This window comes from Neovison vison, chromosome 9 (assembly GCF_020171115.1).
Source record: "Neovison vison isolate M4711 chromosome 9, ASM_NN_V1, whole genome shotgun sequence".
Lineage (NCBI taxonomy): Eukaryota > Metazoa > Chordata > Mammalia > Carnivora > Mustelidae > Neogale > Neogale vison.
This window is the reverse complement of record NC_058099.1, coordinates 76451862-76475736: the sequence shown is the minus strand read 5'-3', so window position 1 is coordinate 76475736 and position 23875 is coordinate 76451862. Positions and strand designations below refer to the sequence as shown.

General features: G+C 43.9%; 1 protein-coding gene across 3 annotated transcripts in view; it reads left to right on the top strand.

Moving 5' to 3' along the window:
- The window catches only part of NTRK2 (neurotrophic receptor tyrosine kinase 2), a 323265-nt gene that overhangs the window by 50233 nt on the left and 249157 nt on the right, over window positions 1–23875 (top strand). For all 3 annotated transcript variants that reach the window (XM_044265786.1, XM_044265787.1, XM_044265788.1), the window contains exons 9-11: window positions 10948–10983; window positions 13617–13717; window positions 20273–20372. In XM_044265786.1, coding sequence (XP_044121721.1) covers window positions 10948–10983; window positions 13617–13717; window positions 20273–20372 — 237 coding nt within the window. The remainder of the gene's footprint in view (window positions 1–10947; window positions 10984–13616; window positions 13718–20272; window positions 20373–23875) is intronic.

The following is a 23875-nucleotide window of genomic DNA, read 5'->3' as shown; positions in this document are numbered from 1 at the left end:
GGTACATGGTCTCTTCAGGCTGCATACCACCAGCCAATGGAAGCCATAGGGCCAAAGCCAAGTCCAAGGACAGGGACTCATACTCCCAAGGAGGTGATGGGAGGATGAATCATTTTGAACAATAGTCAGATGCACCCATTATTTCTATCTCAAGTGTTACCAAATGATGTTTTGTACCCCAAATGGCAAAACCCATGCAAAACTGTGGGCAGGTGAGCCATATCTGGTCGGCTCATGAACTGGTGAAGATGTGTTTCCTAACCCCATATCCGTTTGGAATTCAGGATGCTGCCCTCCCACCATGGGTGAGAAACCAGGCTCCTGGAATGCGTGGCTCACCCGGGTCGAGTGCAGAGGTTCTTTTATCGGAGCCCGAGTTGTGTTTCTAGGCGCGGTAACTGTTTCCCTCTGACTGATGGTTTGGACTGGGCGAAGGATGGCTGGCCATCAGGAGTCCATTTCGTGGCCAGCAGGAGAATTCCAGTGTGAGTCCCAGTTATGGCAGGAGCAACTGTCGTGCCTTTACTGGCTTCAGATACTGTCGCTTGGCAAGTGTTCTTACTTGCTGGATCTTGTTGCCCGAGTACCTGATAACACTGTGGAGGCTGAGGCCTATTTGGACTTTGGGACCTGGACCTGAGTAGAATTCGCTGTAACAACGCTGAGTTAATCACAGCCGCAGAGAGATGGCTTGGTGGAGGAAAGGGAAGATGGAAACTTGGAGGCCAGGGAGGCAGGGGCTGTGTGGGCAGTGTGAACTTGGGGGCTCGACGGGCAGCCCCAGGGGCAGAGATGATGCTTGAGAAGCCACCTGTAGCCAACAGTTTATTCCATTACACAATAAACCTCTCCATTACCCTGGTGTTTATTAAATAGCTTTTTAAATGCACAAGCTTCCTTAGCGTGTTCAAAGTGTTGTTTGAATTATGCGAATGTGATTTACAAACAGCCTTTCAGGAGCACATAAAGCAAGCTATGTTTGGACACCTTACCCAGGCTACCCTTGGCGGTTGTTTTCTGTGCCATTAAATCTTCCTTTTCATTGAGAGTTTAGCTGCTTGGCCCCATTTGCTGTAGTAAATCTCTAGATCACTGTGTTTCTTCCTGCATGTTTGGGGGAGTAGAGCCTTAGAGTAAAATCCACAGACTCTGCCTGGGGACAGCCACGTTATGTATGTTTTTAAATAAATGTTCTATTTATGAATGATTTTAGATGTCCCAGACAGTTGCAAAGCCAGCACAGGGTCCCCAGACACCCCTCATCCAGTTGTCACTGTTGGGAACGTCTCACATTACTGCGGTGGCCTTTGTCAAAAGGAAGAAACTGACATGGGCACATGACTATTAACTAAACTTCAGACTTTATTTGAATTTTGCCAGCAGTTGCCTTTTGAAACCGTTGGAGGTGAACTTGATTCAGGGTGAGGGTCTGGCATCGGAAGGTTCTTGAAGTGGTTTGTGTGCTTTGATTGATGCTAGGTCCTGCCAGGGTAAAGCTGCTGGCTTCTATTTAACACAGGGCGTTGATGTATTTTCTTTTGAACATTTCTGTGTGGTGCCAATATTTGGTAGCTCTCCACTCCTCTTACCCATGTGGCCTCATTTTTATTGATTGCTTTTGTTAGTTTTAACTTAGCTAATGATAGGAAAGCATTGATTTCTGGTGTAAGAATCACCTGAAGTCACTTATGTATTCCCTTTAAAGGAAATAATCATCTACCAAAAGATAAAAGTCAAGGTTAATGTTATGAAGATTTTGTTCTTTCCTTCTTCTTGTTTTTATCAAATCTTTGGAATATAAATATCTGCTTTTAGGAAGGACAATTTTTCCCCCTTTAAGTATTTACTCAAGGGCCAACTATCAGGGAGTAATAAATGAAAGTGGAAATAAAAGAGACTTGGCCCGGGGTGATAGTGGATATAAATGGCCCTCGTGGGCTGTAAACCAGTGTGACCAATTAGAGATTGACCTCACTTGGCTTGTGTGATAGAATCTTTGGTATTTATGAGATTTGTAGCCATAGAATACAGATAATGGCCTTTTTAAGAATTGCTTCCTTTCCCTCTTACCCTCCTTTAGAACTAAAGGAAAATAAACAAATAGAAAATATAAATATATATATTTCCCTGCTGGTCTAAAGTTTACAAACTTAGGATGACAGGTCAAATGTGGTTTTATATTCCTTCAGTATTTCTGTTGTTGTCACATAGTAATTGGTAAGAAGTTTAGCTCTTACAAATCTTTTTGATAAGATGTCTCAGCTACTTTATTTGAAGAGACACTTTTTTTTTTTTTTTTTTTTTTGGATTGTAAGTTTCCTAGCTTGTGGGAAGCAGGTGGCCTGGGAGGGGTGAAGTGAGTTGCTTTTCAATATGCGACCAGGAGACTTAAAATGGCGGCTCTGCTGTCTTCAGAACGTGCCTTCACTGTCTATTTGTAGACGTAAAATGAAGAGCGCCTAAAGAAACGAACACAGAAATAAAAGCAAAGAAACAAAGTCCCTCAAATAAAAGTTGGTGAGCTTTCTGGGGAAGAATATGGACTGGTCGGATGTAGTGGTAGCCATGATGACCTTTCCTACCTCATGGTAGGGAAGACACGCTGCTCCTTCCTCCTTGATGCTGAGATACCTGGAACCACCACCGGCCAGGTCAAGAGGGCACCATCGGTGGGTATAAGGCCGTCGGCAGAGATCCCCATACAGTGTCTCTCCAGAGAGCCGGGCCCTCGCAGACTCGGACACCAGACCCAGCCACGGTGCTGATGAGGGCGGACAGGTGTGATGAGACCTTTCGATGTCAGCAGGGCCCCAGACACCACGCCAGTGCCTTCCTATCTGTTAATCACTGGCAACCTGGCTAGTGATTGAGAAAGGGAAGGGACGCTTTCCCAAACTCCAGACACCAGACTGATCATTTTGGAGCCCACGTTTACAACTGAACTTGGCTCTGATCAGCTTGGGGTCACATTTAAAGCCCAAAACTCAACTGTTCGCTTCCAAACGAAATTTAGGAAACTGTAGCGTTTATCCTTCTAGCACCCTGAGGAGTACAGCTTGTGACCATCAAACTAATTTTATTTCATCGCTGTTTTCCATTGTCCCTGGAACATGTATTCATTAGGAATAATTTTCTCTGGCTTCTGAATGCTAGGATCCAGCTCCTTATCTCCTTATAGTGCATTAGAATCAACTGGGGATTTCTAATGGTTATTTCATTAGTTAACACACATTTCTAGGGCCCACCTCTAGCAATTCCGATTCACCAGCTCCCAGATGAGGCTTAGATTTTGGCCTTTTCTATTTTTAAGATCCCTGGTGACTCCAGTATGCACCCAAAGGTGAGTGTCCCCAGTCTGGATGAGAGCTCTGACCCAAGTAAGATTTTTCTGTTCCTTGTTGAGTAACAGACAATCCTTTGGTCACTTTAGGTTCCAGACTAAAATCTCAATTGAAAAATAGCATGTCTTGTCTGACTTAGAAACCAGAACTCTGGACTTAATTTAAGGCCCAGTTTCTTCTCCTCTGCCAGTCCAGGCTGTCAAGATGGGGGTGGGGGTCGGAGCTGGCTAAGGAGAATTCAGGCCTTCTGTTGCCCAAGTAGAAGGGAGGGGGCCCGGGCCCGGGTAGCCAGCAAGTGTGCTCGCTGGTGGCTTTGTCTCTTGGGACCTGGGTGTGTTCAATGCTGATTTGAAGACCTTCCTCCTGGACACCTTTATGGGATCTTGGCAATTCCTCTCTCTGTGGGACGCTCTTCTGCGATTCCCTGACAACAAGCAAACGTGTCTTCATTCCAGCTGGTGGAAGCGTCTCCTTCCTCAACACCCAGGGGCAAGGCTTCGGTTGCAGGGGTCCCTCTGCCCCCTCAAAGGGGCTAGGGTCAGGATGGACTTTCTCTCATGGGGCCTCCTTTTGGTCCACAGGGAGGCCCTGTGGTCCCTCATCCTGACTCCTCTGGGCTTACAGGTTGAACTCAAATGCCATCTGCCTCCCACCACCAGAGGTTGGTTTAGCCTCCTTTGGCCAGACGCACTTGTCCTCAGAGCCTTCCACCTGCGGGGAACTCAGTTTGGGTTCTCAGAGTGCTGTCCTGAGGCCCCCATGGCTACGTAGAAACTTCCGTAGAAGTCCCATATAAGCACCTGCCATCTTCTTTGGGACCTCTGAAAGTCTCAGTGTGAAGTCAAGGTTTCAAAGGACATGGATCCAGTTCCAGCCTAGGCAGGCACTGAGAATAGCCTTACCAGCGTACCCATTCCTCACCTCCTTTGTGGCCATGAGGAAGAAACTTTGTGCCCGAAACCACTTTTCTCTGGGCACTGCTTTGTCTTCCTTATCCAGAAGCTTGTGCATGCCCAGAGAGAAAGACTTCTGGACGCTGCCACTTGACTACATGAACTATCTAGACGTGGAACTCAAGAGAAAACGAAGCACAGTTGGGTTCCTGGAGAGGGTGGGTAAGCTCCTTCTGGTGTCCAGGCTCCTTCTTCTTCCCCTCCCATTCAGAACGGGCTCAAACGTATGTCACTGGGGACAAAACATCTCCAGCCCTTACCCCTAACATTTGTCATGGTCACTGCCGAAGAGCACCCACCTCTCTCGGTAGTTGGGTGTTTTCAGGTTTACTTTATGTTTCATTGTAAAGTTCCATCCTCTATGCCCACTGTAGCTTTTGGACTTTGGTTGAACCTCTCATGGATTTATAAGTTAGGGCTTCCCAAACTTTAAAGAGTGTAACTCTCCTGGACATCTGCTAAAATGCAGGTTCCGATGCCACAGATTTGGGAAGGGGTCTCAGATGCTGCATTTCTGACCAGCTCCTAGTTGATGCGGACGCTGCAGGTCCCAGACCACACTTTGGGGAGTGAAGATAGTTCCCTTCTGCCCTGCAGAACCTGGGGGAAGCTGTTGGACGAACTGCATGGACATTCGCCAAGATGGCAGTACTGACTCCTTGAGAATATTGATGAGCAATAATGATAAAAATACAGAATAGTTTATCCACAGAGATGAGCTCTAACAGGGTTTGGCAAAAGGTAGGATGGATTCAATGTGTGGCTTAAGGAGGTTTAGGGAGAGTGGATAAAGTTGAGCCCTGATGGGACACACAGATAGGAAGCATGGGGCTATCCCGAGAGGCTCCAAAAATTCTGCTTAGAAGTCAGAGATAGGACTTACCTGGGGTAACAGTGATCCACTAGGTGGCCGTCATTGACATCTAGTCCTACATCCAGAAAAGCCCTCTTGGGGACTCAAAATTGTGCGTGGAGAGTGAGTGGAGGTTAGAAGTGGTGAGTATGTCTTTTCAAGCAGAATGGTAAGCAGAAATCATTGGCCGAGAGATTACTTGTGAGCGTAATCAGGAAGAAACCTGGGGCCTTTGCTGGCATCTTTGGATCAGATAGCACAAGTTTCAAGAATTTTCAAGGTCGGGTATTTCTGTAATCATGAATGTGTTGATTGTTGAAGAGTAGTTTCTTTTATGAAAATCTCACCCAAGTGATTAATACTTTAGCCTTGCCACGAACCTAGCCAGAGCACCGGGTGATAAAACACCCGTGTTCGAAAGCTTCCCATTCTTCAAGCAGCACATAAAGAGTCTCTCTATGGCCCACTCATTCAGAAGAATGTCACAGCTCAAGAATGCTCATTCACACAAGCAGTGGGAGTTAGTGACTTATGCTTCCTAATTCGGGAGCAGTTGTCTCCTATGCAAAATGTGCGTTGGGAACAAACTATAAATATTGGAAGAGTTTTCCCCACAGCTTCCCATTCGTGCTGTTTTATCAAAAGATTCATGACGTCTGGATGAACTAGAGCTCTCTGCAGCACTTAGAATTGCCCTCAAACTGGCAGATTTAGTTTTGGTGTACTTGGGCCAAAGAATGTAGGGAGAGGAAATTTCTCCAAATGTTACACATTAAGAAAATAGAAAGCCCCCTACGACTTGCTCCTTGGCCGTTTGTCAGGAGCCGTTCCTTGTCCTGGGGGTGAAAGGAAAGAAAGTTCGATGGGCTTTTCTGCCTTAAATAACCGAGAAGGGTATGGTTTGGCTATAGGCTCCTAATAATCATGATAATTAAGATTTATACTTAAATAGTTCTTTAAGTCTCAAGAGTACTCATGTTAATTAATTATGCTTCCCGAAGCTCCTGACGAGTTGCCAGGGCCAATGCTATTATCCTCTCTTGAGGTATGGAACATTCCTTTGTCACAGGAAAAGTGAAGAGTTCCCCCTCAGCACCCCCCATGCTGCAAAGCACATTAGTGGTTCGGCCAAAAGTGAAACCCAGACATTTGGACCCCCAGTGTGTGGGGGCCCTGAGCTCTGCCTGCCATTTAGAAAAGGAAGAGGGAAGCGTCCAGAAATCAGAAGGAGGGACTGCCATGAGTTAGACAACAGTGCTGACAAAGCAAGGACAGTTGATTTGGAAAGAATGAATCTTTTGCGATTTCTTTATCATATGGAATTCTTTGAAATATTTTTCACAAACACACTAAACAGAGTCTGGGAACAGAATTGAGAGAGAAGTCTTTTTTTTTTTTTTTTTTTTTGTAGGGCATTAGAGAGAGACTAAAAGCTGAAAGGAAGGAAGCCACTGTGTCTTATTCTGGCCTTCACCATCATTTTTATCTATGCAGCAGGTTGGAAAGGGAACCCTCCCGCCTTCCCACAGGTTTTCTTTATCCCTTAACTACAGAGTCTTACAGTTAAAAAGTCATGGAGTTTTACTCACGAGGACTTACGCAGAGTCCTAAGATTTACTCACGAACTGTAACAGCTTAGAATAGAGAAGCTCGAGTCTTCCCTTTAAAGGTATTTCGCACAGAGGTCAGAGGATGCTGAAGTGCTTTGGTCTGACGCGTTGGGGAGCAAGGACTTTATCCTTGACGTTCAGAAGCCTGAATGCCCTAAGGTCCGTCCTTTGGAGGTGAAGACATCCCAGGTGCAATCGGGAGCTTTGTCAGGAGCACGTGTGTGGCCGTATATGAGGTGTCCTGTTTGCACCGGGAGCACGTCAGGCTGCCTCTTGCACTTGATAGTCCCAGTCCCCAAATCCCGACAACAGGCCCGAGGTCCGGAACAAAGCACAAGTGCGTGAAGCACTTGCCAACGCTTCACACACTCTCCAGAAAACAGAATTGGAACAGGAGACAAGCAACAATTTGTGCTTGGCAGTCACCTTCCTTGGGTTGGGGAGGAGCAGCTCCTTCCAGGCGGGAGCGAGCTGGGGGGTCATGTGCTGCTTGTTTGGAATGGAGTGGGGTTGACGGAGTTCCCGGGTTTTCAGATTTATTCCAGAAATTTCCATATTTTATTCCGGTGGTTTTCAACATGAAGCTTTAGGGTTTGATGCTTAAATCTGAGATTTCTTGCTTGGTGAGCTACTGGGATGGTATTCAAGGAAGCACAGCTCTGCCCTCAGCCCCCTTACAGGCTCATTGCTCCTTATCTTACGTTCATTCTCTTTTTGTTGGCTTTCCTTCTCATCAGTGTTGGTCTCTCCTTGCCCACCTTTTCGTCCTGAATACCTCAAACAGGCATTTCTACATATAGCCTATAATGATATATAATGAACATGTTTAAACTAAGTGGAAGGAACCAGCTAGAAATTAGACTTAAAAATGACAGGATATTTTCCCAATATGACCTTTGGCAGAGGTCTGAAAAGGAAGGGGTGACCTTGTCTTGTATCTGCATTTAACATGATGTTAATAACTATCTTCCTCTTGGAGTATAAACACCACGGGAGGTTAGCTTGACCGAGAAGTTCCTAGAAGCAAAATACTGTGTTCCATGAGCTGGGGTTAGCTGGAGTACTGTGACCCTTGTTTGTGCTAAACTCTAGGTCTGTGTGTCCGCCCATGTACTGGGCTTTCTAAATCTTTGTACGCAAGGGTGTTTCTTTATTGTAGTGAGCTGCCCCCCTCAGACATTGTATAGTATGGTCAGGAGGGGCAAATAGAAAACACCTTATTGTTCTTCCCTCATTGTCTTCCTGTGAGTTTCATAATCTCACACTAAATTTGCATCTTTCAGACCACGAAGGTCAAGTGACAATTCTTCTCATATATTTGCAGAACCAAAGTTAGGAAAATGTAGTACTTTTCAGAAAACATAGATGTGATCTAGTGGTTTTGCTGGTGAACTCAGTAGGAAAGGCATGCGCCAATAGGAATTTTAAGTCTGGAAAAAGACTAGTTTTCCAGATTATGGGCTAACCTATTTACTTTTGATCCCATCCCAAATCCTTTTTCTATACCTGGTCTTGGCTGCATTGAACTGATTTGACGTTCTGGGTGTTCCCTGGGGGTCTTGTGGGAGTGATGTGTTTAGGGGTTCCCTTTCTGTGACGAGGTCGATTCCACCTGTACCTCAGTCCTCCCAGTGTGTGGTTTAGATAAATCTGGCTCTGGATCCTCAGCCTTTTTGCTGCTTTATGGGATTGCACGTGTAAAGGCAGGAGGTGACTGTGTGGGAGGTCCCTCAGGGCCTGAGGACAAATCAGGGTGAGCGACTAGTCCTAGTTTTCACGCTTGAAGGCCTATGTCTGGGGAAAGCCCTTGTTTCTGGACACACTGCAAGGATTTGGCTGGGACTATCCGAGTTTTGCGACTTAAAGCTCACTGTCTCTGGAATGCCCTGGGTCCCAGGCAGCCACCCTAGTACAAAGGAAGGTCTGTATACTTATATCCAGATACTTAAAAATTATGAATCAAGTTAATGAATTGTTTAATAAAATAGCTTCTGTCTTCCTACTTTGGCACATATATGTGTAGAATGACCTGGAAGGGTGGGTTCGAGCATCTGATTCTTGTGGATTCTTGGAGTTCCATGCTGGAACCTAGCAGTTTGGGTAGAGCCGGTTCCCAGCCATTGCCCCTACCTTGTGCCTCCCTCTATACAGCGAGAGGTATATGAGAGGCAGTGAGCAGGCTCGTGGATGTGACAGCTCACCTGCCCTTGCTCAACCCTTCCCCCTCCCTTGGGTCTTGGGTCAGAAGGTGCTCATCCTGGTGGTGTGGCCATCTGTGGGCTGACAGGTGAAGGGAAAAGGCCGGCTAATCCTAGGAAGTGCGTCTTCGGGGAGTGCGGGGAAGGAGATGTGAGTCCTGGGTCCTGGGTCCTGGACTGAGCTCTAGAAGTAGAGTGTGAACTCTGGTGGGCAGGTATAGTTACAGAAGCTGACTCCTAGATCGAAGGCATGGTGAGGAGGGAACCAGAGGGGGATCTTGTAAAGGAATGCATTAGTGAGCAGCTCTTGACTTAGTGAGCAGTTCAACGACTTGCTCACTTAGGGGTACAGATCCTTTCCTTCAGTGAGGGTAGGAAATCCTTACAGAGATAGGACACCCACTCGGTCCAGGGACTCTGCAAAGGGAAAGGATTTCAGCAGGTGGGTGGGTGCCCTGCATATGACATCACCAGGGCTGCCACTGGGATTTCATGCTGCTTTATCCACTGAATTATCTTTCAGACTGCAAGACAGCCTTCAAGGCCCTTTACCACTGCAAATAATTCTGCTAACACATACTAACACATAATACCTGAAGACTACCTTGAAATGGTGTCTGAGATAATAAAAGTCAAAATACTATTGAAATATACTAGAATCGATGATTTTGCATGAATTGATACAGGGCCGTCTCCTACGGTGGTACAGGTTGTGCACTGCACAGTTTCATATAGACTACAGCCTGAATGGAGTCCCATGTAGCATGGAATACTCAGCAGTTTAAAGCTTCCCTGAATCGACGTACACAACCATCTACTTAATGTTCCCCTGTTGAAACAGATATTCTGTTGGTTGAACTGTGTTAAAATTCTGATTTGAACGTTAAGGCCATGTTTACTTGGTTCTTGATTTAGACTACCCTTATTACTTACTAGGGAATACATGAACAGAAAATTGGCTCTAGTTCTCCTTTATCTTAAATGATATTTTTCTGCTGAAGGGTTTAGAAGTGAAATGAGAGCTAAATAAGCTTTATGGTTTACAAGTAAGTAAGTGGAGACTAAAAGCATTGGAAGTAGCTTTGGAAGTTTATTTTGTAATCACCCAAATGTTATATCGAATTTTAACTTTATTTCCAAGTAGGCTTTCATATAGAGATCCAGTTAGTTCTGATTGGAGAGTAAATAGCAAATGGTTTTGTCACCAGTTCTTGCCGATGATGGTTCAAAAAAATATTAAAAACATTTTTGCAAATTTTCACTGGAATATTTTAAGACAGAATATTCTGATCATCTTGGTGACTAAAGAATCCTTCCCTAACCCCCAGATTAAGTGGGTATACTTTTGCATTTGTCCCTGACACAACATTTATGTGTAATCTCTTATACATAAATCATTTCAATAGAGAAAGCACATTTATCTTTCTGTGTTGTATTAAGGTGAAGAAAGGGTTTGTTGATTCAACCTTGTTGATGGGCAAACCCATCTGACCACCAAGTGGGGAGCAAAAGTGTGCATTAGGTATCATTATTTGGGCTGGTTAATAACGTGTTTGTGAAAGCAAGTAGACCTGCTGAAATATACTTTGAAAGTGATACCCAAGCCATCATCGGTTTTATCTTTTGTTGTTTAAAGTGATATGGAGAAAATCTGTCTCTGTAATAAAAAAAAGTACCAGGATCGCCATTAAAGTGGCCAGCTGTATACTAGAAATGGTCGTTAATGCATTGATTGCTGAAGTTTTCCCAGCTGTAAAGTGATTTTGCAATTTCTCTTCATTCATTTATTTTCTTTTGAAGGGATGGAGGTTTGGGGACTGGGGAGGGAAAGAGTTCACATGAAAAAAACCAAGAATTTCAAGTTTCATGTATCTGTCCTATAAAACAGCCTATAAACCTATAAAACCTTCAATATCTATTTAGCTCATTTTAGTGGGGCTACTTAATATTAACTCTGAATGCATACTTACAAATCTTTGTTTTGCCTTTTAGGTGCCAACCCAAATTACCCTGATGTAATTTATGAAGGTAGCTATCATGTTGTCTTTATTTTGTATTTTTTCAAAATGTTTGTCTAAAATGAAACAAATCAACTAAAAGAGGACTTTAAGCTCAGTTAAATATACGCTTTAAGCATTACACAGGCCACAATAACATTTCAAAAATCATTCAGTATTGATGGTTGCTTTCCCTTGATATTTACAGTGCTTGTAAATAGCCTTTTCTCTCTCATGTATTGTTCTTGGAAGTAGTAAATCCACTCCACTGTAACAGATATTTTGTTTCTATAATTGGGAACTAATTACCTGTTTAAAAGCCATGACTACCAAGAAAAGGGAGGTGTATCAGTTTCTGGCTTTGACAGTAAACCCATTTCAAAATTATATTTCTTGTATAATAAGGAAGTTTGGCTCACGGACAGGAACCTCAAAAGTAGGGCATGCTTTTAGCTTTGGTTAACCCAGCAGCTCTACCATGTCATCAGGCACCCAAGTTTTTCATCTCTATACCCCGTGTGGGCTGCAACCACTTCCCCAAAGGCTGACTCCCCTCATGGTAGTGAGATGATGCTGACAGAGGGGGCGCTGTTACTCACATTGTTGGGAGAAATGGAAGAGCTTCTGAAAGTGTTCCAGAGGAAAGGGAACTGTCCCAGGGATCTCCATCAGCCCTCCCTGAATCCGATTCAAGAGCCCAGTGGGTCCCAGTCCATTCTTGCCTCCATTATTGATAAGAGGGACATATTAACCTTTGACTAACTAGAACCAGCCCTGGAGTTTAAGTCTTCCTCAGAGAATATCATTGAACCCTTTGAAAAAGATGGGGCTCTCTTAGGAATGTGGAAAGGGAAAAACCAGAAGGTGGACTACGTTAGCTTTTAACTGGACCTCTCATCTTGCTTTGCTATTTTAATGGAATTCCAGGGATGTGGGTGAAAGTCTGCCTTTAACAGATTCCCAAACTCCCTTCATGACCAGGAAGTCTATGTTTAGGGAAGTGATAGCCTCAATTTCAAGACTTGGTTCAAAATTTAAGACTGATTAAAAGTTAGTTTTATTAAAATGTGACAAGTATAACTAATTCTGTTAAATATTCCATTCTTTAACTTGATGTATATGTGGACATTTTAGTTTTTTATAAAAAGATTCTATGTTTGTACATTTGTTATATGTATGTGTATTTAACTTGAGCTAATTTTAATGGAGGATTATGTTGTCTTTACCTGTTTTATGCATGTTAAACTATATTTCCTTCAAATTGTGTTATGGATGATTTTGTGCATGTGATTTGTGTATTTTTGTTTTTATTTGTCCCAATACGGCTTAAAGAAAAAGTATCTCAAATTGTGTCACTAGAGAGGTATGTTTGAATTGTGATTTTACATCTTAAAATTATGTTTTGGGCTTTTTTCTAGTAACCTCAAGATTTTAATTTAAAAAGGCCATCTTCCCATTGGCCTCAGATCCCACTTTGGATCTCTGGGCCAAATATGATATTAAACTATCAATACATTAGTGATTTAATTTTGCATGTGTGGCTCCTTAGAATATGAAGAGGTAAAAAATTAGCAAATGGATGATAATTCTTAGCGTTCGGTTGAAATCAATGTTCTAGTATATTTAAAATGAGAATGGTGACAATGTAGTTTCGAAGTTAAGGATAAAACAGCAAAAAGAAAACAGATGCCTTTTCAGTTACTATTTATTCACATGGAAAGGAGCACTCTGCTAACACAAATATAATTTAAATTTGTTGGCCTGAAGCCAGCCTGATAATCCTACTGAGGGAAGTTCAGCCGGGGTTGACTTAATGAGGAAGTGTGTTCAGGATGGAAATCTCATTCCTCATATCTATTGAGAAGAAAAGTACCAAACATTTATAAACATTGTCTGCAATAAGCTCATCAAAAATTTTCTATGACTTCTTTATATGTAATATTACTAATAAAAACATTCACCACCCCCCCATCATTTATGTTCAACCTGATCCATGTAGATGAAAATCCATTTAGAAGATGGTGGTGACATTTGAGATGTGCTTGGGAGCGTGTATGCCCACAATTCTAAATACTCTGTTGGTGTAGCTCCCTCTGTATTAATTCAGAGACTGAAATGTTGGCCATTCAGACCTTTTCCAAAAAGTTCACATGGGCACCCAAGTTTAGGCTCTGCCACCTTCCTTCCCACCAGTTGACCTTACACTAGTCTTTGACTTTGCTCTGATGATGTTCTTCAGCTATAAAACTGGCAGTTAGAGTCCTAATCCGAAGGATCTTCCAGGTCTAGAAATGTATGACTCTTACAGGATCAGTTTCCTTTCATATTTATATTTCCTTTCATATTCATATTTATATTATTATTATTATCATTAAAAAAAGATATATTCTTACCTACCAAGGGAAACCTGGTTCAGAATTTGTCCTCCAAACCAGTGATGGAAAGATCTGGGTTGCATAACATTTGAGCCTCACACAATCCCAGCACTACGATGGCTCTCACCCAAGAGCTGGTCCTGTTCCTCCACAGTCAGGCTGTCAGGGGGCTTGGAATCTTCGTGATTTGTGTCGCTTCATGGTTCTGGGTCATACTGCATCCTCGTGCTGGTTGGTAGCCGGGTGATAACTTCATGGTTCCTTCTCTTTTCCATTTCTCCCATTTAAGATTACGGGACTGCAGCAAATGACATTGGGGACACCACGAACAGAAGTAACGAAATCCCTTCTACAGATGTGGCTGACAAAAGCGGTCGGGAACATCTCTCGGTGAGTGGGACAAAGAGTTATTTCCTAGGTGGGCTCTGAATGCCGTGGGAGCTTAAATGTTGGGGGACCCGAACTGCTTTGGCGTGTGTCTTTCAACACATTTTTACTGTTCAGGTGTGAATAGGGTGTTGACGTTTGGACGACTTCACAGAAAGGTTCAAGAGAAAGGATAAATGTGCCAGGTAGCCTCTGACTTGCTTGCTTCCCCTTTTATGCACCCCTTTAATTGCTAGTGGTTCTTATTTTCAATGTCTGTCCTTGGAAAGACTATCACTGGAAGAGCAGTGTCTCATTTGGGTGTTATTCTTGTCTTCGGCACTGTCACACCTGTCTAGTTCAGGATTTTAATAAGAATCTCGCTGCCCACTAAATTTAAGGGATCCCATAGGTTCTGGGAGGGACTGGCAGTGGGAAGACAGACAGACTATGAAGGAATAGCAGGTCTGTCCTTCAGGAGTTTCTATGTCGGTCAGAGCCGTGAGCTGTGAGCGGATACGAGCCGCTGTGGCCCAGGTAGAGAAGCAGTGGGATGGGAGAGCGGCACACAGAGGGGCAGGTGCCCGGCTCCTTCCCGCTGGGAGAGCCAGAAGCGTCTTGGTGGGGCCGGGGGCATTCTCCAGCAGGGCGGGATGGCCGGTTTTTAGACCGAGAGGAAGCAAAGGGAAGGCATTTGGGGTGTGCGCACACAAGCCCGCAGGCTGGAAAACAGTTTTGATGGGAAGGTAAAGGGTGTGAAGGGGGCCAGTCAGAGGCGCGGCTGGAGAGGTGGTTGTGCCAGGTCATGGGGTTTTGAAACACAGTGCCAGGCGTTAGATTTATCATGCAGGGAGAAGCCACTGAAGGGGATGTGCTTGAGCCCCAGGACTCTGGCAGGGTTGGTCTGTCAGCTGCTCAGCTCAAGCACCAGCAGTGTCCCTCATTCTTCTCACTGTCACATGCATCCAGTCGCCTGTGCTGTGAGGTCTGCCACCTGATAGACCGCAAGCCCATCCACATCTCCCCACCTCTGCTGCCACGGACATAGCCTGATCTGAGGATGGACAAGCCATGGCCCCCGGGCCCAGTCCGCCTTACCCCCTGTATTTGTGCCATCTGCAGGCTGAGATGAGTTTTTACATTTTTAAGTGTTTTGGGGCGGGGGAAAAAAAGGAAAAGAAGAATGATATTTCATGACACATGCAAATCTTATGCAATTCAAATGTCGGTGTCTGTAAAAAAATAAAAAGTTTTATTGGAACGCGGTCATGCCTGTTTACATATTGTCTATGGCTACTTGTTGCTACAGCGGGGATGGAGTAGCTGCAGCAAAGACTGTATGGCCGGCAAAGCTGGAAGTATTTAGTGTCTGGCCCTTCACAGAGGAAGTTTGCCACAGTGCTCGTTCCTGGATGACCTCCTCAGCCTCTACCTGTCCCTCCTCTCTCATCTCGTGAGCTCCCGGCCTTTCTCCCTACAGCAGCCTTTTCAAAGGAAAAGCACAATTCAGATCACTTTTATTATCATTCTCAGAGTCTTTCCAATGCGAGTGTAAGAGAACTTTTATTACGAAAGCCCAGCTCCTTATGGTGGCAGAAAGGCCCCACATATATTGTCCTTGTCTGTGTCTCTGCCTTCACCTTGCACCCTGCCCTCGTGTGTGCCACCTGTCCTTCCTCATGTTCTCTTGCATGTCCTGGGCTTACTCTTGTCTCACAGCCTTTATGTTTGCTGTTCCCTCTAAAGGCATGCACTTCCCAGTGGTCATCACATAGCTTTAGCCACCAGGCAGCCATGATCATGTTCCATTTTCTTCTGAGCAGTTATTATTGTTTACTTTGTGTCTTTTTTCCTTCCCTAGATTCTTTTTAGAGAGAGAGCACCTGCACTTGGTTGAGGGTGGGGAGGGGCAGCGGAAGAGAGAATCTCAGACAGATTCCATGCTCAGAACCTGAGGTGGGGCTCGATCTCACAACCTTGAAATCATGACCTGAACCAAAATCAAGAGTCGGATGCTTAACCAACTGAGCCACCCAGAACCCCCCCCTTCCCTAGATTCTTTAATGAATTTCCAAGTCTAGGCAGCCCAGTCAGTGTTTTTCAGAGCTGTATCCCATCATCCCTTGAATAGTGTGTGGCACCTAAGGGATCATAAAAATTGGAGACTGATTAGAGTAATGGTGAACATTCCAGAGTGGGTTGCAGGACAGAGAGATTGGAAGGAGTGTGATTAGTTAGGGGTCTGGAGCAGTCATAAAGAGATGTGATCTATCTTTAATCTAGGGCCCTGGTGGTGGGAACGGGAGGCTCATAACAGATGTAGTTCAGCTGCAACTCAAAATATGCATATCCAGTACCTGGAGACACACACACACACATGTATTTCCATAGCTGACCGTATGCATTGCATTGAAACAGCAAGGACAAATGCCAGGGAAAATCAGCTGCAGAATGTTTTCTACTTCCTTCCTTGTGCAGTTGTTTTGGCTTATTCTCATACCAAACCACTTAGTGTTTTCTGGTTTGAGAAAGTTGTTTGTGTATGTAAGGAATCCAAGGAGCATCTGTTGAGCCCACAGGTGTGTACCTATTCCAGTTACTAAAAATTACATGCCAACTTCACTTTTCTCTTTTGAGACCAAATGATAAATTTAAGTCCCTGTATGGCATATCTCAGGGATATTTGGACTATCTGCAGTAGGGCAGCTGCAAGGTGAGATCAATGAAAATTAATCTTTGTTGAAAGTTCCACCTGAGGTCCATGGAAATCTGCATGACAGGTGTAAGGTAATGCTTTGTAGAATTTAAAGAAAATGTAAAACTTAAGTCTGGATCAGATGTTTAACATATGAATAGTTCCTGATCACAGGGAGGATTGTTAAATTAGAAGAAGAGTGTCAGAGTCAGGGAACTGATAGAAGAGTTAAAGGTGGTTACCAGAGCATTTGGAAGGCAGCCTCAAATGCTCTCGATTCTGGTCCAGTAAGTAATCCTCATGAACCTTGCCGGATTTTTCAAGTGGGGCAGATCCTTGTTCTATGTGGAGAGATAGCCTCAGATTAAAAACTATTAACCAACCAATCCACTAACCATCCATATAACTGATCAAATAACTGACCAGCCAACTAAACAACCAGTCAACTAACCAAATAACCAACCAACTAACCAAACAACCCGTCAACTAAACAATCAACCAGCTAATCAAATAGCTAACCAGACAACCAAGCCAACCAGTGAAGCAAATAAATGAACAAATACATTCACCCCTGCTTGTCTCTCACATAAAGACCACCCCCAACCCACACATGCATGGTACATGGGACTATATTTATCAAACAATTCATTGTTGAGCAAGCCATTCTTCTCATTGTCTTCAGATTCTTTGTTTATTAAAGGATTTTTTACATACAGAACTGCTTCCATAGTTTTAAATATTTGCTAACAGATCGTTAGCTGATCCTTGGTGGTGGAACACTTTCCCATTTTCCAGGTTGACTTAAATACTCTATAAATAAAGAAGTCAGGGAAGGTATGATCTTCACGTACAAATGAGGGACTGGAGGTTTGCAGAAATGAAGCATCTGTTAGCTCTCCCAGCTCGTAAAGGCAAGGTGTCCTGTGAGCACAAGGACCAAGTCTTCTGAATGCCAATTGAGTACTTTCTAAAGTGGATCAGAGGCTGTCTCTGGTTTTATAGAGAGGCTGTGGGGCTCAGGGCAAGTCCCCTAAAATCTCTCCATCCCTGTTTCCTTATCTATGAAATAGGGATTGAACTTCTTTATTAAATTTTTCTCCTTCTTTCAGTACAAGTCTGGAACTTATTAAGATTGAGAAACCGAGAGCTTATATACTATGATCTCTTTTCCATGCAAATGTTAGTTAGAACTAAAGATGAGAAAACAAAACAAACAAAAAACCCCAAATCATTAGGTATGTTTGAGGGCAATGGTCTTAGCTACAACATGTTGTTCTATAATTAACCTTTTAGGAATCATAAACACTCTACATAGGCCACAGAGAGAGGGTTAAGTCTGCATTCAGACTTTGGTGGAGGGATTCTGTGGGAGAGCCACTCACTACTGCAAGCCAAGGGGAGGATTCTCACAGCTTGGTGCCCCTCTGGCCAAGGGCATGGCAGGTGCCCTTTCCTGGATTTTATACCTTCTTTAGTGCTGTCCTGTCCCCAATGGACATCAAAGAGGATGTTGCAGGAGGATTAGCCATGCATTTTTACTATCCTGCCTTCCCTCTCAGCCATGGGTTTTGAAGAAGTAGTATAAAGGCTAAATCATGGAAAAGCCCCAGGTTTTGTACTTAGAGACTTCAGTTCGAATCCCAAGCTCAAAAGCTGTGACCTTGAGTTGCTTATTTAATTTTTTATAAATCTCAGTTTTACCATCCTCATAGCCAACATTAATTTATTATCTGTTGTTGAAGACTCTGTTCCAAACCTGTCATCTCACTGAGTGGTTAAATAATCTGCAAGGTAGAATGATTATATTCCCTGCTTCACACATGAGACATGTGGGATTCTGAGAGATGGAGTGATTCTGAGGTCAGTCACCTAATAAGTGGTAAATTTAAATTCCAAATTCATGAGGAGCTCACGTTCTTAATCTCTCCCTGGACTGCCTCTCATTCTGAGATGGGTACATCAATCAGTATAAGTTATGCTGCAGTAACAAAAATCCCCAAATCTTTTTTTTTTTTCAAAGACTTTATTTATTTATTTGACAGAGAGAGATTACAAGTAGGCAGAGAGGCAGGCAGAGAGAGAGAGGAGGAAGCAGGCTCCCTGCCGAGCAGAGAGCCCGATGCGGGACTCGATCCCAGGACCCTGAGATCATGACCTGAGCCGAAGGCAGCGGCTTAACCCACTGAGCCACTTAGCAGCTTTAAACGACAAAGGTTTATTTCTTGCTTTACTACTTGTGTTGACTGGGAGTTCTGTCAGCCTTGTCCTCATTCTAACTGAGACTAGGTTGAAAGGCAGCTACTTTGGAAAGTTAGCATTTATGAAGGCTGAGAGAAAGTATGAGACCAGCGTTCTCAACCTTGGAGCTATTGGCATCGTTATTACGGATGAATAACTTTTTGTTGTCGGGGGGATGGGGGCTGTTAGTGTTGTAGGATGTTTAGCAGCATCCCTGGCCTTGACCCATTAGATGCACTAGCACCCTCCTCCAGTTGTGACAACCCCAAATTGACAGATGTCCCCTGGGTATAACATTATACCTGGGTGTGAATAATTGCCTCAGTCTAAGATCTCATGTAGCAGTGAAATACTCTGTTGTCAGGGAGACAAGTCTCACCTCATTGGCCAGAACTGATCACATGCACCCATCTTACCACAAGGAAGCCAGGAAGTGAATCTTCCAAAGAAAAACACAGAAAGAAATAGAAATGTTTGGTAAACAGCATTAATGATTACCACAGATGGGAATAATAATATCTGTCTTAAGGATTATTATGCAGTTGAAATGAAACAAAAAGAAGCTTACACATCTAATTAAGTGTGGACATCTTAAACAGTTTAGCAGTCTGCAAACTATACCCATCTGTTTTTGTAAATAAAGTTTTATTGGCATCCAGTCATGCCCATTTGCTTATACATATTGTCTTGGCTGTTTTCACTCTGCACCAGCAGAGTTGAGAGGTTGTGAAAGACATCGTATGGCTCCCAAAGCCCAAAGTATTTACTGTCGAACCCTTTGTAGTGAAAATTTGCCACCTTCTGGTTTAGGAGTCACACTTTTCTTGGGAGCAAGACCTTGGAGTGAGCAGTAGGAATAGAAGAAGATGCATTGTCCCACTTGCATCTTTGTTTCTGGAGTGTTACTATGTACTTGATCAGCTTTACACACTTGTGCCTCTGTGATCTCACTCAGGGGTGTGGCAGGATTCACGTGGATCTGCAGAGAGATCTACCCTCTCTACTTGCATCATCCACATGTTGCGATTACATTTTTAAGCTTTAAAAAACTTTGTGTTGACCTCTTTCATACATACACATATGTGTACCTATCATGAGTCTACAACCCCATGAACTTTCACAAGTGAACTCACTCACGGGTACCCCTCCTTCTCCCTTCCAGGTGTACTCCAGCTCCACGGGACTCTGATTTCTAAGAGCATCCATAACCAACTTTAAAAAAAAATCTTTTTATTATGGACAGCTTTCTAAATGCCCAACGGTAGAGAGCATAGCAAAATGAATTCCCTTTATATCTTCCATCAGCTTCAGAAATAATCAGTATTTTATTATTCAAGTTTTGTATATTCTGTCTCCTCTCTCCGGTTGGGTAGGTAGGAGGCTAGATACATGGGGAGAGAGTAATATATCTTTGTGTCTAATTTTTTATAAGCTTCTAACTTACGTGTTCTCATTTGTAAAGCAAGGATAATATTCAGACTTATGATATTTCATTGTAGAGTTGTTGGGGGGTAAATGAACAGATTGACACAAAGTTCCTAGCATTGCAAGTGGTAAATATGAACCGTCATCCTCATCGTCATCATCATCTGGATGTAGGGAACTAAAGAGCAAGGTCATGACCACCCTCCTTCCTTTTCTTCTAGGTCTATGCTGTGGTGGTAATTGCGTCTGTGGTGGGATTTTGTCTGCTGGTGATGCTGTTTCTGCTGAAGTTGGCAAGACACTCCAAGTTTGGCATGAAAGGTAAGAAGGGTTGTGTTTATTTTACTTCTTATGTGGAATCATTTTTGGCTTCTGACTAATGCTAATTACCACTAAAGAAAGAAGCAGCTAGATTTACGATGACTAGGTTTTAAGGCTGAAAAAAATAGCACCAAGGCTATGATACTACAATCAAGGCAGAGCAAAAAAATGTTGATTACTCAGCAGTACCCACTTTCCAAGGAGGGTGGTTGTCTCAGAAGACGCTGAACTGGTTTCCTGAGTCTCAAGTGACTAATAAGGATATAGGCGAAGAGTGCTTGGGTTTCCCTTTGGCTTCAGAAAGGCGGGCGAGGTGTGGTGGCAATAGGTTAGTTAGGGACACAGGTATTTTGTGCAGAAGGGTCCTTTCTGTTGTGCAGTTGCCTTCCAGACCCTTCCATGGTAGATTTTGTAGTTGCTATTGCTTTTAGAATAAGATTCTCATCTTCTGAGATTTGAACTGCGTTGGGAAGTGAAATCAGAACACCGGCTATACACTGAAGCTTTGTGAATGTGTGTGTGTGTGCAAGTGTGTGTGTGCATGTGTTAACGGAAATACTCCCAGGGCTCGGTTAAAAATTGGTGGCCATGTTGCCCAAGAATAGACTAGGGGTCTCTTTCAGAGGACTGAAAATTCATTTTAGGGGAGAAAACTTGTTTAAATGTTGTTACATAAATAGCCAAGAGTCTCAGTGATTGAAAAGAATTTGCTCTGAAGTTTAAATGTTACGTATGGACTAAGATGCTATTGTTGAGTTTTGTGTGGTCTCTTACAAATAGCCACTAGTTTGGGAAAGCCACAAGGAAGGGTTAGTGGTGGCTTTGCTGAATTGGAGACAAAGTGGTGGGTTTTCTTGATCTGTCTTGTTCATCACAATCACTACTCACGTCGCCTACTCACTTGGAAGGGATGTTTATGGAGCAATATGCTGTCCAGTGTACACCAAGCTCTGGGGTGGCGAGGATCTATTTCTGACGTTTTCTCCTCTCTCTCTCTCTGGGTGCCTATGATCGAAATCCCTAAACCTGAAACGAACAGGGAGGCATAGTGGTAAATTGGGCCTTGAATGGCCCCCAGATCGCCTCCTGACTTTCTCTTGACCTGCCAATTCTTGACATTTCTTTTGGTGGAAGAAAGCTCTCTCATTCTCCAATTATAAATAAGACCTGGAGGAGAGACTATACTACAGTGATTTTAATTAGTCCTACTACAATGCTGGTTTACGAACATGACTTTGCATCAGCAGCTCCTGGAGGGCTTGTGAAAACACAGGTTTCTGGCCCCGGCCCAAGAGTTGCTGATTTAAAAGGTCTGAGTGGGTCTGATACTTGGCATTTCTAACAGTTTCCAAGGGATGCCCATACTACCGTGGCCCAAGTGTTCCTGGAGAATCAGCATTCTATGGGATCAATGTGAGCGAGCACCTTCTGAGTGACAAGATGGCGGCGGGTGTCGCTTCGCAGACGTTTCTGGGCCCAGGTCCGGGCGAGGCTACTGTTCTCGGCATGTCAGCCACCCACCATGGCATTTCGTTTTTCTCATTCTGATCAGTACATTCTTTCCTTAGAGGCACTTCGAGTGGAAGTCCCCAAGCAGGGATTTTACTGGAGAGAGCCAGAGGGTTTCGTTTGAGACCTTCCTGAGGGTTTCGTTTGAGACCTTTCATCGCATGGGCTCTTCAGAGAGAACAATCTGTCTAGGTTCTCCTGGGAGCTGCACAGAAGCTTCCGGAACCCCAGCAGCAATATTTAGGATCCGCCCCCAACCCAGCTTTGTGTTAGGAAAACAACCTCCAGAATGGTCTGTAAGTGTTCACATGGTCTGTTGGGCGCAGGGAGAGAGGGAATAGAAGGTAGACATTTGTTTCAAGGAAGATTGTATTTCCTGTGGAGACTCCCACACGAAGACTGAAACAGATTTTTATTTGGATAATTTGGGATGATAACCACGAAAGCACCTACATTTCCTGAACGTGTATAACCTAAGGGGATCCTGAATGAATTGTAGGAAAGAGTTTGCTGAACCTTGTCCCAGAGCCAGTAAATGACTTCCTACAGGCAGTAGCTACCATATCGTATGTTTCACTCCCTTATTTCCAAACATAAGTAAAGTTGTTTTGAAAAAAAAATCTCAAGAGACTCCTGGTCTTGTTTAGCTTCTTTTTCTGTTTTCCGTGCCGTGGTTTGAACACATCGGGCTTGAGCTGAGGTGACAGTTTTACCTGTCAGATGCTGAGTTGATGATTTGGGGGGAAGGGTGGGGGTCTGAAAGACAAGATGAGGGCAAAGGAAACTGCATAAAATGTGGTTATTTAAACAGTAATAGAAGTCATTGTACTTTAAATGCTGTTAGTGCCAGGATCACTGCTGAAAAAGACGTATGTAAAAATAGTATCATGCCTCCTGAAATCGCCAGGAAACATGTGAGTGGTGATTTCTCAGTAACAACCATGGGAAATGTGCATGCATGGCCTTGGCCGGGAAATGTGAATAGCCCTGGCGGGGACCTATGGCTCCGTTCTGTGTGATGTGCAAATGAGCTATTCCAAATGTAATTCTTGCCTTCAGAAGCCCCTTCGGGAGCTTCTTCCTGCTTGCCTAGTCCCTTGTCCTGGAGACAGGCTGAGACTGGAAGCGGTAGTTAGCCCACACACCAAGCATTCACAGGTTTTCGTCCATCCCTGCGTCCCATGCTTGAGGTTCCAATGCTGACCGTATCATCTCAGTAGCGGCCTGGGATCACACCCATAGTTTAAGACTGTTGATCAGAAGGGCCTTGGGGGGACCAGAAACCTCTTTGAAAAATCACAGTGCAGCTGAACGCAGGTCAACTCCAGCCCTGTGGCTCGACCGAGGACCCAAACATGATTGATGGTGTTGTTTCTGTGCGAAGGGGGTCTCTAAATTCCAAACCTGGGAGTTAAATCTAGATTTTAGAATACCACTAGTGAGGGGTGGTGTGTGTTCTCTGGAGGTGGGTTTATGTGACTGGAAGCTTCCTAGGGTTTATTCTCTGTTCTGTTAATTCACTGTGAAGGGACCGTCTTACACATGGAGCTTTGGCTAGGAGCTCTGTGAAGACAGGGTTCGTAGAGGTCTCGTTCACAGAGAATTTTCAACTTAAGTCACTTCAGTTTAGTGATTGGAAAACAGTTGGTGTTTGGAGGACAGCCCGCATGTGGATGGTTCAAGAGAGACCAGAGAGATTTCTAAGTTTTTAAGGAGCGAGAGTTCCTCTCCTCCCCCAATCCCTGCTTTCTTTGATTATTCCGGATAAGTAATGGCCCTAGAGGTCATTTTACTAGATTTTTGCATAGGATTTCTAAGTTTTCATACAATTACTATTTCAGTTCGGAGGTCCACTTTGGCTTTCTGTTTTACACATGAGCATCGTGGATTTCTGCCTCTCTGCCTGTGAATGTACGGCCTCGGAATATGTGTCTTTGTCAGCTTTGAAACTGGCGCAGGTGCCTGGTGGTGGCTCCCATCTTGGCGCTAACCTG